At 42.1% G+C, this 13737-nt stretch overlaps 1 protein-coding gene across 5 annotated transcripts in view; it reads left to right on the top strand.

The window, feature by feature from the left end:
- Positions 1-13737, top strand: part of MITF (melanocyte inducing transcription factor) — a 111058-nt gene that overhangs the window by 35835 nt on the left and 61486 nt on the right. The window contains exon 1 of one of the 5 annotated variants that reach the window (XM_075513705.1): positions 12653-12673. The exons of the other annotated variants lie outside the window; for them this stretch is intronic. Coding sequence (XP_075369820.1) covers positions 12669-12673 — 5 coding nt within the window. The 5' untranslated portion in view covers positions 12653-12668. Of the gene's footprint in view, positions 1-12652; positions 12674-13737 lie in introns of those variants that run through there. 5 annotated transcript variants of the gene reach the window in all.

Here is a 13737-nt window from a genome sequence, read left to right as displayed (position 1 = left end):
CATGCTCCTCCAGCCTATAATCTTTTCCTAAACTTGCTTAAAGGTAATAAAAAGTGATCGTGGGCACTGGCACTGTTGCAGAATAGCAGTATGCGAAACAACCTGTGTGTGTGTGTGTGTGTGTGTGTGCATGTGTTGGATTTGAGCAGGAAAAATGCTGAGGGCTGACTCACCAGAATGTTGTTTCGGGGGAAGAAGGGGGGTTCAGCTGCTCGCCGTTCCTTTACAGTCAGATTTGATCTGTTAGTATTTTAAGAAGGCAGTTAGGGAAATTTGCTGTCTCCACATGGCGTTCTGTGCTGGGCATGCTTGGTGGGGAGAGGAGAATGTATGTAAGGGTTCAGGGGTTTCTTGTTGGCTCGGCTAACTGAATTTTAGTACTTGTCAACATTATTAAAAGCTTACATGATATCTCTATTTAATTCCATTAAGAGTTTGGCTGGTAGGAACATTCAACCTCTGAATCTCTTAAAATTACAGTAGGTCAACAGACAAACTTACTTATAAGGATTAGTAAAAAATATAACAACAAGGGCCCTGTGAGTAAATTACTTGTGTGGAGCCTGTGCAGCAATACATAATCAGAGCAGTTATTGAAAAGTAGCAAGGGTCTTGTTGCAACTATAAATGTTCTTGTATACCTTTCTAAGGGGTGATGCAGTGCTTGGGCCACATCATTCTTGATCCCATCTGCCATGGCTGAAACATTTCTAACTTGGATGAATAAAATATTTTTACATATATGATAAGTAATGTAAGAGACAAAGACTAAACTTCAGTGTTTCTGGACCAAAAATAATTTGGGTTGGAAGGGACCCCCAAAGTCATTTGATCCAACCCCTTGGCTCAATGTCCAAGTTTGAAGTTGGGCAAGGCTCTAAGCAGCCTTGTCTAGTCAAGCTGTGTTTATCTCCCAAGGATCACTAATGAAAATGTCAAACAGTGTTGATCCCCAGTGTTGACCCCCCCCTCAAGGATGGCTACTATTAACCAACCCATCCAGTGTGGGTTGACCTGCTGACCGCTACCTGTAGAGCCTGGCACTCTCTCCAGATTTCCTTCCATCTTGTAGTCATGTTAACAGAAGTCGCTGCTCCTCTGGTTCTGTCGGCTGAGCCAGCCATCTCGCTGTGGAAGGCAGGCAGTTTGAGGCACCGTTTGCCTGGCACGGGAGCCGTCCCATTGCCTCTCCCTGATCCTGGTGTAGATTACACAGGTGTCTGACCCGTTTGCTTTGCCCTCTTACTAACAGCCCCAGACCTAAATGATCTTTGCAGTGAGCAGCCGGTCAAGAACCAAGGCAGAGCGGCAGACCATTGATTTCTAATCTATTTTCTTTTTGTCAGAGGGCTTAGCAATGCTTATGTTTGCAGAATGACCTTAAAGACCAGCTGCGGAGCTGTTGGCTTTCCTTCCAGCTGCCAGTACCGGGCACTTCCCAATGCATTTCACTGCCTGGATGTTCCAGGTTTCAGAACAGTCTCAGCTGTACTGATAGATACATTGAGGGTGAGAAGAGTTTGTTTCCTATTGAAGAAATTAATTGCTGGTAACTTTCCACATTCTTCTTTCTCAGTTTTGTCACTGAATATTTTCCAGGACCCATTTTTTCCAGTAACAGTTTTGGCTGGAAAAACTATAGGCTGGTTTTCGGTGCAGTTCAGTAAGGAGCAGCTAATATTAAGAGGAAAAACTCATTTGCATTTTCAGAACTTGTGGATGATTAAATTTTCAGTAACAGAGATATTCTTTTTTTTCTTTGAGTGCTAACAAAATATGTGTATGTACAAAAGCTGTGTTTGAGTGCACAGAGATTAAGCCAGCTATAAATAGCATCTTCCGTGACCCTGCTGGAATTTTCTTTAAGCTTGGAAACACTGAAGTGTGTGTTTTGTCAGAGTTGAATCATGAACCCTGAAGAAGAGCTAATGAGTTCTTATTTCTCACCCCTAATCTCCAGCTAGAGCATTCTTTATACGAACAGCAGATAAGTCTGAAACTGTAGCTCAGGCTTCAGTTGCCTTATTTAACTTCTTTTACTCACTTTGTTCATTGTGACATTTTTTTCTGCTCCAGTTGGTGTGTTTATGAAAGTAATTAATTTCAACCCATATTATCAGACCCATGCAAACAGTGCAATTGTGGCTGTGGCGGACAGTTTACAAAATCTACTTTCTTTCCTGTCATGCTCAAAAGCAAGATTCTCCTCTTGTTGTCAGTCTTAGCCCCATGAAATGCATGGCTTTCTCTGTTATTCTGTCTAGTTTTCCTGGCAGCGTAATGAAGAGGTGTAGCTGGGACTAAATGATCAACTCTTGGGACAAAAGCTGTGTTCTCTGCTACCTGTCCTGGTGGATCTGGTGGTAGGCAACCGGTGGCAAAGCACTGGTTTGCTTTTGGGGCTGAGATTTGGTTCTGGGCTTTAAAAGTGTTCCCCGGCTGTGCGGCACCTGAACCAGCTGGGGTGCAGTTAACCATTAATTATGTTTTGCCAATAAAACAATAAAAAATGATTAAAACCTCTCAGTTTGGTTGAAATTGAAATATTTTGTAGGAATACAACAACTTTGACATTTTTAGTAGGAAGTAGTAAGAATGCTTTGCATGTCCTTTTTGGATGCAGAATTTCTTTCAGCATATATTAGTATTTAAGCTGTAATGGATGTTTTGCTAATTGGTTGAATCCTTGCTTCAAAAATCTCTTTTTTTAAATTTGTCTTCTGTTTCTGTGTAGAACAGAATTGTAAAAAATAAATTCCGGTGCTTGACTAGCTCTTGTTTGGCATGAAGTTGTAGAGCACTTAAAATTCCTCATACAACAGCTTTAATTGCTTGCTAATCTTGCCTAAAGATTGGCTGAGAATGTCAGCTCGGTTCTCCTGTTGCTTATTTTCAGTAGCATAGACCGCAAATGCTTGGAGAGAATGTACTAGGAGTATTTACTGTAGAATGTGGGTAAAGGGGTATGGAAACCCTTGCCTAGAGGTCAAACTGTTAACATTTAGGTTGTTGGCTATTGATCTGTATCGCTAGCCTGACAGCTTTTGTAGAATGAGTTAATAATTTCTTGGTGTAATGCAAAATCAACAACCAGTTGACCTGAGCCCCTGAACACGACCCCCGTGGAAGGAGATGGTGTGCGATGCTGTTCCCAGTGCTGCTGCTCTGCTCCATGGAGCCTTCCTCAATGAACGGCTGTTTTGGACAAAGACTGACCGATAGCCGTGCCTTCCTCTTTCCTTTCTACGTTGTGCTGAGCTTTGATGAATGTGCCAGTACTCATCTTGTTGGCTGTTCCCTTTTTTTAGAAACCAATCTTACCTGCAGTAAGTCTATATCCACAGTGAGTAATGGAGAAATCATTGCTCGTTAATGATTCACGTACAGGTTCCTGTATTGCTGTTGCTCAGTCGCTTGTGTTGCTGTTATCTACAGAAGTATTGCTCAGACGAGCACTTAGACCTGATTTTCATAGTTTCAGTAGGGTTATTGTAATGACAGGATGGCGGGTGTCTGCCTTCAGTTACTGGTCATCTAGTCCAAAGTATATCACCCCAGAGCTGGTCCCAGTGATGCTCTCAGCAGGCTTGTAGAAATTTTGTGCCTTTGAGCCTTGCAATCAAAATAATGTTGGTGCTACTTAAAGACCACTTTTAACAATTATTTTTTTGTTGGTTTGCAAAAGCTATGCTTGGCTATTTGCTTAAAGCCAAGCATTTAAGCAAATAACGATTTACCTGTCCTGCTGTGTGTACCTCTCGTACATGAAAAAGATTAAATACAAAACTTGGCTTTTCCATTTTGAAACTTATTTTCAGGTAAAGTTCTCATCACAACCTGTACAAAGTGTTTGCTTTCCGCGTGCACGCTTGGTGATCCGCTTTCTTGGAAGTGCGCGTGCTTTGCTGCTGGAGTTGTAGGAATGGTGCATCTCATAAACAAGCAAAAGCAAACTTCAGCTCTTAAGAAACTCAGTTACAGAAACCGAGTCCTGAAAGAGATGCCTGGGGTCACTGAGTCCAGTCCTTTGTCTTTGTCGTGCCTGTCATATCCTCCTTAGGCTGATTGAGTTACGCAGACGAAGCTTGCCTAATAATTCAGCTTCCTATTTTGTAACAGTCATTATTGTAAGCTGTTTCATGGTGCCATTGTTCAAATAAACTAAAAAAAAAAAAAGGCTCGCACAAGAACAAGAGGATGCTTGCGCTGCTTCTGACTTGGTTACTTCCTGTAAAACAAACACTTGCCATGCAGTGCTTGGGATTATTCAGCAACAGCCAACCCATTAATAGAAAGTAGTAAGTTAAAAAGTACTGGAAGCTTTAGGATGTTAACAGTATGGAAATGCTGTGGCCTGACTTCTAAACATTCAATATCTATTTTTTCCTTGATGTCTACTTGCCTTCCAGCACGCCCAGTGGCTCTGTGTTGTTTCCCAGGAACATCGTGCAGGCTAACGGAGGCCCTGGGCTTGGCGATGCTACGGTCCGATCCAAGATGGGTGTGAAAACCTGCACGCCAGTCCAGGGAAGCCGAGAGGCACAGCCTCTGCTCGGCCACGGGCGCGAGCCTGGGCGGTGGGAGGAGTAGGAGGCTACAGCAGGTCCTGTGCCGGCCGGCGTGTGCAGTGTAGGGCTCCGTCAGGGAGAAGCATGGCAGACTTCCTGATAAGAAGGGGTGATTTGTGAGCCAGTTATTTTTGTTACTTTTAGGAGTTCCTGTAATTGATTTGATTCTAGGGAGAAAAATCAGAATTTTTTTAAAAAACGTAATTTTTGTGGTGGCTTTTCTGGTTTGTTTGGTTTTTTGGTGTTGTGTGTTTTGGTTTGGTTTTTTTTTTTTTTTTCCTTACCAGCAGTGAACCACCTTGAGGTTTGTGAAAGGAAGGCTTTCTTGTCATCATTCTCCCACTGTCATTTCACAGCAATGGCTTCATGCCCTCTCCATTTTCTTCCTCTCGTGTTGCCCTTCTCCACTTTCTCTTCCCCGCACACCGCCCTTTCCTTCCCGTCCCACCTGTTTGCTCCCGGTGCGGAGCCGCTGGCAGCGGCATGCTGCTGTGCCGGAGGGGAGCCGGGAGCTCCGCCTGCCAAAGCACCTTCGCCTTTCTGAATTCGTAAGCTCCAGGATGTCGCATACCAGCGAGCTCAGATCTGCACTTGGGTTGAAGTTTGTGCAAAAAGTGGGAATGTCTCTCTGCAGATTTTTTTTAAACTGAACTCTTAATAGCTAAAGCGAAGGAGCACAAAACCTGGTTATTTTTTTGCGAGGGATAGCCCTTCAGCAACCCTGAGATTGCTCCGTATTGTGTTGATCCACATAAATTGTTCGAGAGACCTGGGCCTAAGCTTGTATGGGAAATGGCACTGCATCAATGAAAGAAAACATTCAGCAATGTGCATTTTATACAAGCATTTAAACTACTTTTTTTTTTTTTTTTGGTTTTGTTTAGTAATAAAAGGAACAAAGCTATTATTAGTGACCATGGGCTTGGGAGTTTGCTAAAGCAGCAATAGTTACTCATCTGTTTTCATTTGCAGAAGTATTCTAACAAAGGCAGCCACAAATGCAGTGGCAGGGTTAGGAGGTGGATGGTAGGAGTGGAAGTGCAGTTTCTGGAAGCTGGTGCTTACTAAGACCTTTCTGTCTAGTCTTGGTTTTGTGGCCATCAGGAGCACAGTTCTCGGGGAGCTCTTGCCTTGCTGGATCGAAAACAGAAAGAATGAATCCCCTGGGTAAGTTCTCGGTCCTTTTTCTTCTTTAAGCTGCAGCAGAGTTGTACAGAGCAATGGTCACTTCTGGTGCCAGCATGGGGTTGCGTTTGCATGTCAGCTCCTGCAGCTGGCTTGCAGGAGTTGGAGAACAAGCAGTCTTGTAGGATTTTTTTTTTTTTCCTGCCCCCTCCCCTCCCAGCCCAGGTAGGAATAAAATTAAGGAATTATCTGACTTACAACAACAAAAAACCCAAACCCACACAGGGTGGTAAATATTTCCTTGCTTGTTTCTTTTTCTTCTATGAAACAGTCTAACAAGCATGCACAAGACCTGTGTATGTACTGTAATGTTCAGCCAGCTGGTCCACGGTTCGCTCCGTTGCAAACGCCGTGGACTGCAGAACTGATGCTGTACGTGGTGGGGTCGACGCTGCCTTGCGATTGCTGTTTTGGTGCAGTTTCCTCAGGTGCAGCAAGGGCAGACGAGTTTTCAGCTGAAAATGGTGTAGTCAAATACCATCTGTGCCAAAAGAGCATTAGTTCATGGGAAGTAAGAATGAAATACTATTGTTTTCCTTGGGTTTGGGACCATTTCCCAGCTAAATTTGGTTACGATGCGCTGAATGTATGCTTGAATTTAATGTTGTAATTAAATGCTTAGTGAAAGTTTGTTGTCTAATAATCTCATTAAAATCAGCCTTTTTCTCCCTAGTCCTGCAGCAGTTAAGAGTCTGACCTTGCAATTTGAGTTTAAATTCTAAGGCTACTAGGACAAATACAAAATCACAGAATCGTATAGGTTGGAAAAGACCTTTAAGATCATCGAGTCCAACCGTAAACCTAATACCACAAGAAATATCTTGAATAAGTAAAATAAACTTTCTGAAGTAACTTTCAGAAATTGCTGTTTGCTTAGATGTCTGTGTGCTGAAGACAGGGACTTAAAACCATGGAGACGTGGAAGACCTAAGTGGAAAGCAAGGATGGAGAACTCTTGTTTGTGTCTAGAGATCTGTTGGGGCGGCTGAGCCATGGTGTAGAAAGTTCCGAGTATTTTTCTAGTGTCTGAAATGATACTGTCTGTGGTTTTTAGATAACAGATAAGCGAGGGAGGAATAATTGGGCTGCTTTATCGGGCTGCTTACAGAAACTTGAAATTTAGCATGATAGTTGAATAAAAGGTCTTATCTGTATTTACAGTTGTTAATGGTCATAAACTGCCATTTAAGAGTATAGATTAAGAAATTTGTGTTTTACTTTTTAATAAAATTGTAAATACAACCTGGATGTATTCTGAATCTTTATGAATCCTTTCTCCTGGATTTTATACAAACGTTTTGTCAAAAAACATACCTTCTTTCTTTGCTACATGAAATAATATTTTGTTTTCAGATGCCAAGCTTTTGGGAGTAGACTGATAGAATAGGAAAAATGTTGCACTTGGTGATATATTTACACAGGATGTTTAGCAGGGCTTTTTTTGATTTTTAGGAGTGGGTTTTTTTAGGTTGTAATCTTCCAGGTTTTTTTTATAAAGGTTTTGCAAGCACAATAAAATATGTAGACATAAAAGTTTGAAATGACCTAGTACTAAAGGGAACAAAGAAACCTTCACACTCTTGAAATGGGATTTTGTGCATAGAACTTCAGTTTGCTTGGTTTTCCTCCATGGCAAACACATTTGTGAAGTTTACTTTGGCAGTAATTCATACCACCATTATGTTAAATAGGAGTGGAAGGATGTTGCCAAGCAGTATGGTGTTTTATTGTTATGCAGAAATGCAGTTTTAAATCTATTTTCTGTAGGTACTTTGGTTTGGCTTTTTTATTTCCTTGTCTTCTTCCCATGCATCTGTTGGTTCCCAACCACATTGGAAATAGTTATATTCACCTTTTTAATTGGAATGAGGGAAGTATATGATTTGGCAATTCTGGCTTGAAGTTCACTGCTTAAATTTTTATACGTGTGAAATGTTAACCAGTACAAAAATGCATGCAGGGTGTGTCCCTTGTATTTGCATATTTGATTTATTAGTTCCAAAGAATTATATAGCATTTAATCTCAAATGAAAAATTATAAAGATGGACTTTGGTATAGAAAACTTCAGCAATTTTCTGCCAATATCAATTTTTGTTTTGCTGCTCTAGTTATGATGGAAAACATTATTACAGAAAAGCTCTTGGATATTGCTTCTTGGAGGGTAGTACTTGGACAGTTGATAAAATGATGCTGCTGTTGAATAATGCAGTGAGAAAATTATAAGTCAGTTAGAAACCAGGTTTTTAAGCTGCTGCAGGTACATTTAGAACACACTGGCCAATTTCAAACAAAACTGACTTCAGGTTTTCTGGAGCATGGTCTCTGCATACCTGTTAACCCAAGATTGGGGGGTGCACCTTTGTGTTCAGGGGGGAGAGTATCAGCACAGGAGAATGATGTTGGAAAATGGATCTTATAATGAATTATCCCTGTAGTAGTATGTCCTTGCAGTAATACATTAGGAGTTGCCATGGTTCAGTGAGTGGTTTGGGGATTTTTGTGGCTTGGTCTTGTTTTGAGGACACTTCTCCAGATTATTTTCCTTAGGCTGTGTTGGAAGTGCCATGGTCTTCTCCTAGAGGTGAATCAGACCATTCCTACCACCTTCAGTCTGTTACTTGCACGTGGGCCTGGAGAGGGCTTTTCACCCTCTCAAACTTTGATCATCTGCATTCACTGGAATCGCAGTAGCCTTTAATTGCCCTTTTTATGGCAGTATATTGAGGTTTTCCGTTAAATAAGGAAGGATACAATTTACCTGAAGTAATAACAGTAGCACAGTTTTATTGCTCATAAGACGGTTGGTGTCAAAGTGCCTCCCTTGCTGGCACTTGCTGCTGTTTCGTCTGCAGTCCTTTTCCAGGCCACTACAGTACCAAGGGCTTGGACTTGTTTGAAAACCAAACCGCTGTGTCCTGGGAACTGCATTATTCTGGCTGACTTTGCAATCCCCAGTTTACCTGGTGCTGGTTCTGCGGAGGCGTGTGGTGGGATGGGTGGTGAAATTTGAGTGATTTATTTATTTTGCTTTCATTTCAGGGAATTTTTGAATCCCAGTCTGGAAAGATTTAATGTGCAGTCCTTTTAATAATACTAAACACTTGTTGGATTTTTAAAAACTTGTATGTAAGCATTCGAATATTAAAGGCTTCAGTTTCAAACAACTTGTATATGTACATAATCTTTAGAACATATTACCTAATGCATTTGATCTGCTTTGGTTTTTTTCAACGTAACATTTTCAGCTTAACATTGTTGTGTATTTTGTAGATTGTCTCTGCTTTCCCCCAATTATGTTTAAAAAACAGTTTTAGCAACATGAGCTAATGTAAGTGTCTTTAGAAAGTGCTTGCTCTGCCAGACAGGAGGATGTTTTTCCAGTTGCATACTTTGGTTTTGTGTACTTCTTAATTATTACTTTTTTCAGAATAAATTAGACTGTATTGAAAGAGCGCAAGAGGCTGAAGTTCTTTGTTCCCAGGCTGGAAATAACATGGCCAGGGAAGGTGTTTTTCACTCTCCTCCACTTTTGAACTTCAGTGGAAATTTTGGATGGCAAGTCCAGGATGTTGAATAGTAACGGGATGCCAAGGGTTTGGGTTTTTTTACGCTGGTGTAATGGACTAAAAGAGTTCTTCTCCGCTAAACTTGCGAGTAGGTGTTGCAAGAGCCTGGCAGGTTCACCTTCAGTTATGTCTTGTGTTGCTTGTCAATGCTAGGTAGGATAATTAAAGACACATGACTGTTAGCCGCAGGGGATGGATTATATTGGGATTTAGAGATGTGGTTTCAAGTCCTGTCTTTACTGCCTAGGCTGTGTGTCCCCATGTAAGTCCCCTAAGAGGCTCTGCTCAAAATCCTTGTGTTGGAAGTCATTATGGGTGATGGCATCTTTGTCAGATAATGTGTGGTTGTTGGACCCTTCAACTGCTGTCTTGCCTTTGAATGGTGTCCCTCTTAAATCTGCTCTGGATTAAATCTCTCCCTCTGCATGCTTTCTGTCTACTTTGTCATCTGGTTTTGTAGTAGGTATTTCTTGTTTTTATGTTTGTGCTGGGGAGGACCCTGAATCTTTGGGTTATCGGTTTTCAACTGGGAGAGGAAGGGCAGGTGAGCCTGTATAGATTAGCCTATATATGGCCTGGTAATTTAAAGCATAAGAGCTCCAGCTTTCCAGGATGGCAGAAAGTGGTGGGCAAATGAAGGTGGGGTGTTAAGACTCTTTTGAAGGTAAATTGGCTTAGTTCTCCTTGCAAAGCAAACTCCCTGGAAGGGAATGTGAGTTTTCTTCCTCCATCAAAGTCTGCTGTAAGTTATATTCATGTTATAAACATGTTGACTTCAAAAAATAATTAAATTGACTGACCAGTTTTGGCTGCCCAGTCTGGACTGTTAGGGGTACCCCTAGGCTGGTCAGGAAGCCATTGCCTGGAAACAAGGGGAGGCCTTCTAGGAGAAGAAAGTATGGTAGGTATGCCTTTTATTTTCCTATTTTTTATTTTGTTCCTCAACTGAATAAAGGAGCAAATATTTTTTGCTCAAAACTGGTGACCTACTTTAACATTTGATTTAGGCAAAACTTGATGCTGACTCTGCAGGCGAGTAAACTGAGTAACATTTTGTGGTCAACAGAAAGAAAATAGGGACCGAGGTTGATCGTTCTGATGTGAACAATTAACAGCTGCTCCTTTTCATCACCTGCTCCCACAGTTTTCTAACTCTAGCTTTCTTTTTGTCCTGTTATGTCAGTTATTTGTACCACTTGATGGGAGGCTTTGCCTGTTTAAGAAATACTGACTTGGAGGAACTTTTACATGACAAAAATGACCTTTATTTGGAGACTATTTTCAGATCTTTTCCTAACGTTAGTACTTGAAGTTAGTCTTATCCATTGACTTATTCCATTTAAATGTGTGGCTGCCCCAAATTAAGGAAGCACTGGGCCCCTCTGGTCTTTGCATGGTTCAGTGCAGAAATCTGGGGAATAGTGTAGCAGCTGGACACAAAAGGTGGAGTCAGCTAAACTGTAGTCACTTACTTGCAAAGTGGTGACATAAGCACTCCAGTTATTTCTAAATTAGTTAGAAAGGAGGGGTCGCATTTTTGAGGTATTATTTACTGCTTCAGTTCAACGCTTCTGAACTCTGGCTCACTCAGCTGGGCTAACATAGGAGAGGATACGGGCAACGGCGTCCTCAAAGGTGGGGGTGAGGGGCGAGAGAGGACTTCCAAGAAATTGCAGCACGATGACTGCTGACACTTGCTTTCCAGCCAACCCAGCGTGCCAGATGATATGAGGAATGTTTCATTAGGGTTCGGATGGGCTGGTAGCTCTAGAAGAGCATCTCTGTTTTGGTGGGACCTGCTGAGAAGCCTGTTCAAGCTAGCATGCTCACCCTCCAGAAGGATTGCATTTGGCCATGCTGATGCATGTGAAGGCAACAGTTCGTGTTTTGTGCAATACTGTATTCCAGTACTACTTCAGATCCATACGCTCTGCTGAAGCGTTTGCTTTGTCCTGCATCTGTCCTGTTGGAGCCTTTGGCTGGAGGGCATCTTCTGTGGCCCATAACTCGATACTGGCTGCTTCGTTCCACGGTGACCTACTTTGATTAAGCAACGAGTCTTTATCTGAACAGAGGCGAGTTGTTCCTTCGCCAGTCCTCCAGTTGGAAACGGTTTCGGGACTGGGCTTCTCAGAATGAGAATGTTGGTACCAGTTTAATCTTGTTCATAGCTGGTTTATATCGCTTGGTGAAATGCCAGAGTTCTCTCCTGGGTGTTTGTTTCTCTGCTGTATTTATAGACAGCAACAGTCATCCCTGTCAGCCTCCATTTTGTGAGGTTAAAATGCCAAACTTTTCTTCAGCTTCCCACTATAAAGTGGACTCTTGTTTCTCTTGTCACTTCAATTTCAGCTCTGTGCTCTTCAGCAGAGGTGCCCGGGCAGGAGCCCTTGCCCACAAGGTCTTAACGCAGACGTCTTGTACTGCTGCCACCAGTGCTTCTGCATCCTCTCTGGTATGACCTTGTCTGGTACAGCCTGAGGCTGCTGCTTTGCACGTTTGCGTTGCGGTGCTGGCCACTTGTGACCTTAGGAGTGACTCATTCCCCTGGGCCCTACTCTCTCCCATTGAGTTTGCATTCATCACAGAAAAACGGACGATGGCCCCGTATCCTGTTGTGCTTTGAAAGATCCTAATGGAGTTGTGGCAGCTCACCAGAAGGATGAGCTGTTTCTCCTGAACTATGTTCTGAAACAACACAGACCAAATCCAGCAGATACAAGTCAAGGGGAATTTTACTCTAATCAATGAGTTGTTTTCCCAAAAATGTCAATGGATCCAAGTCTGGAGCCTTAGCAGAGGCATTAGGTACAGATGTTTCAGGTTACAGGAGAGGAGATCGAAGAGCTTATGTTGAAAGGAAATAAGTGGGAATATAAAGAGGGATCCAGGAAAGCCAGTGAGCTTTTCAGATGTGTAATCTGCTCATAAGCTTAAACGTTGTCCCTGCATAAGGGGAGAAAAAGCAATGTAATTTTAATGTGGCGTGAACTCAAGGCAGTGCCTCGTGGCCACAGTAAAGGCTGGTAGCAGTTGCAACATGGTTTGGGATTGGGAGTTGTTGAAATCTTTTTGATTCTTTGAAAGTGACAAAACAGTGCTCCAAGGAGGGATGGACGGGGCGGGAGGCGGCGGGGCGTCCTGCGTCCCCAGGCCCTCCTCTGCGCTCTGTTATTGGGGCGAGGTCGGTCGGCGCCTCAGCCCTCGCCTCTGTCCCCTTCCCACCCCCGTCCCTACCGCTGCTGGGGAGGCAGGGGACGAAGCTCCATCTAGTGTATAAAGGGAGATGTCTGGGAGCTAGCAAAATAAGAAGAAATCATGCGGAAGATGGCTTTTCCTAGGCCAGGCATGGGGTTTGTGTTTGTGGGGGGTTTTGTTGTGCGGTTTGGGGTTTTTTTTTGGGTTGTTTTTTTTTTGTTTTGTTTTGTTTTTTTTTTTTTTGTTAGCTTGTGACTAGGATTGCAAACTCTTTGACTGTGCAAGTGTTAATTGAATAACGTTGGCATTCTGACAGGTGATGCTAATTTTCTGTACCTGGGAGTGTGGAGAGCTTCATACTGGCTTTAATACAATTTTAAGTAGTCTATAATGTCAATTCTAGGCAAAACCAAATATATGTCCTTCTATTAAGATTAGGTATTGCATAACCAGGTTGTAGCTCTGTGAAGAGAAGGGACACAGAAGTTTAATGGTATATAAGGCTAACACTTTTAAGGTAGAGTATCTTTTGACTCTTCCTGACTGATTTGTATAATCTTAAACTACAGTAAGTGGGAGATAATGCAAGTGTAAATGGACAAGACATTTTATTATCTGCTTTTAAAAACAAAACAAGAGTAACAAATCATCTTGTTTGTTCTGGAGGTTGCTAAAAATAGATTTTTTTTTTTTTTTTTTTTTTTTTTTTTTTTTTTTTCCCTGGGTACTTGGAAAACCAATTGCAGTTCCTGAATGTGGCTTTGCAGCAGCCTCTCTAAAAGGATGGGAAACATATTTTCGGTGTGTTAGATGCATATTGGCAATTCAGTATCAGGCAGCTACTAAATTTCTGAGTTCGGCAAATGGTTGTATGGCAAAAACAGAGTACTACGATTTAATCCAGGTTTTTTTTCTGTGGATAATGAGGCAAACTTTTTTTTTTCCTTAATCCACCTATGATGTTCCATTCTTATCCAAAAATATGCTGCTTGTCCTTGTACTTGTAGTATCTCTTCTACAGTTCAGTGCCATAGACCACTTGGTAGAATTCATCCCTGCCTGCAGTGGTAGCTCTTTGAAATCTGTGGGAAGCTGGGATCAAGTACCTGTGTGGATTTTTGTTGTTTGGGGGCTTTTCATAGTTTCCAGCATATTGGGAATATTGGGGATCCTTCCTGCTGGAGGAGGATCAGGAGGAATAGAAGAAGGTGAGTGAAGA

The sequence above is a fragment of the Mycteria americana genome, chromosome 11 (genome assembly GCF_035582795.1).
Source record: "Mycteria americana isolate JAX WOST 10 ecotype Jacksonville Zoo and Gardens chromosome 11, USCA_MyAme_1.0, whole genome shotgun sequence".
Lineage (NCBI taxonomy): Eukaryota > Metazoa > Chordata > Aves > Ciconiiformes > Ciconiidae > Mycteria > Mycteria americana.
Note: the sequence above shows the minus strand (reverse complement) of the source record. Positions and strands in the feature narration are given on the sequence as shown.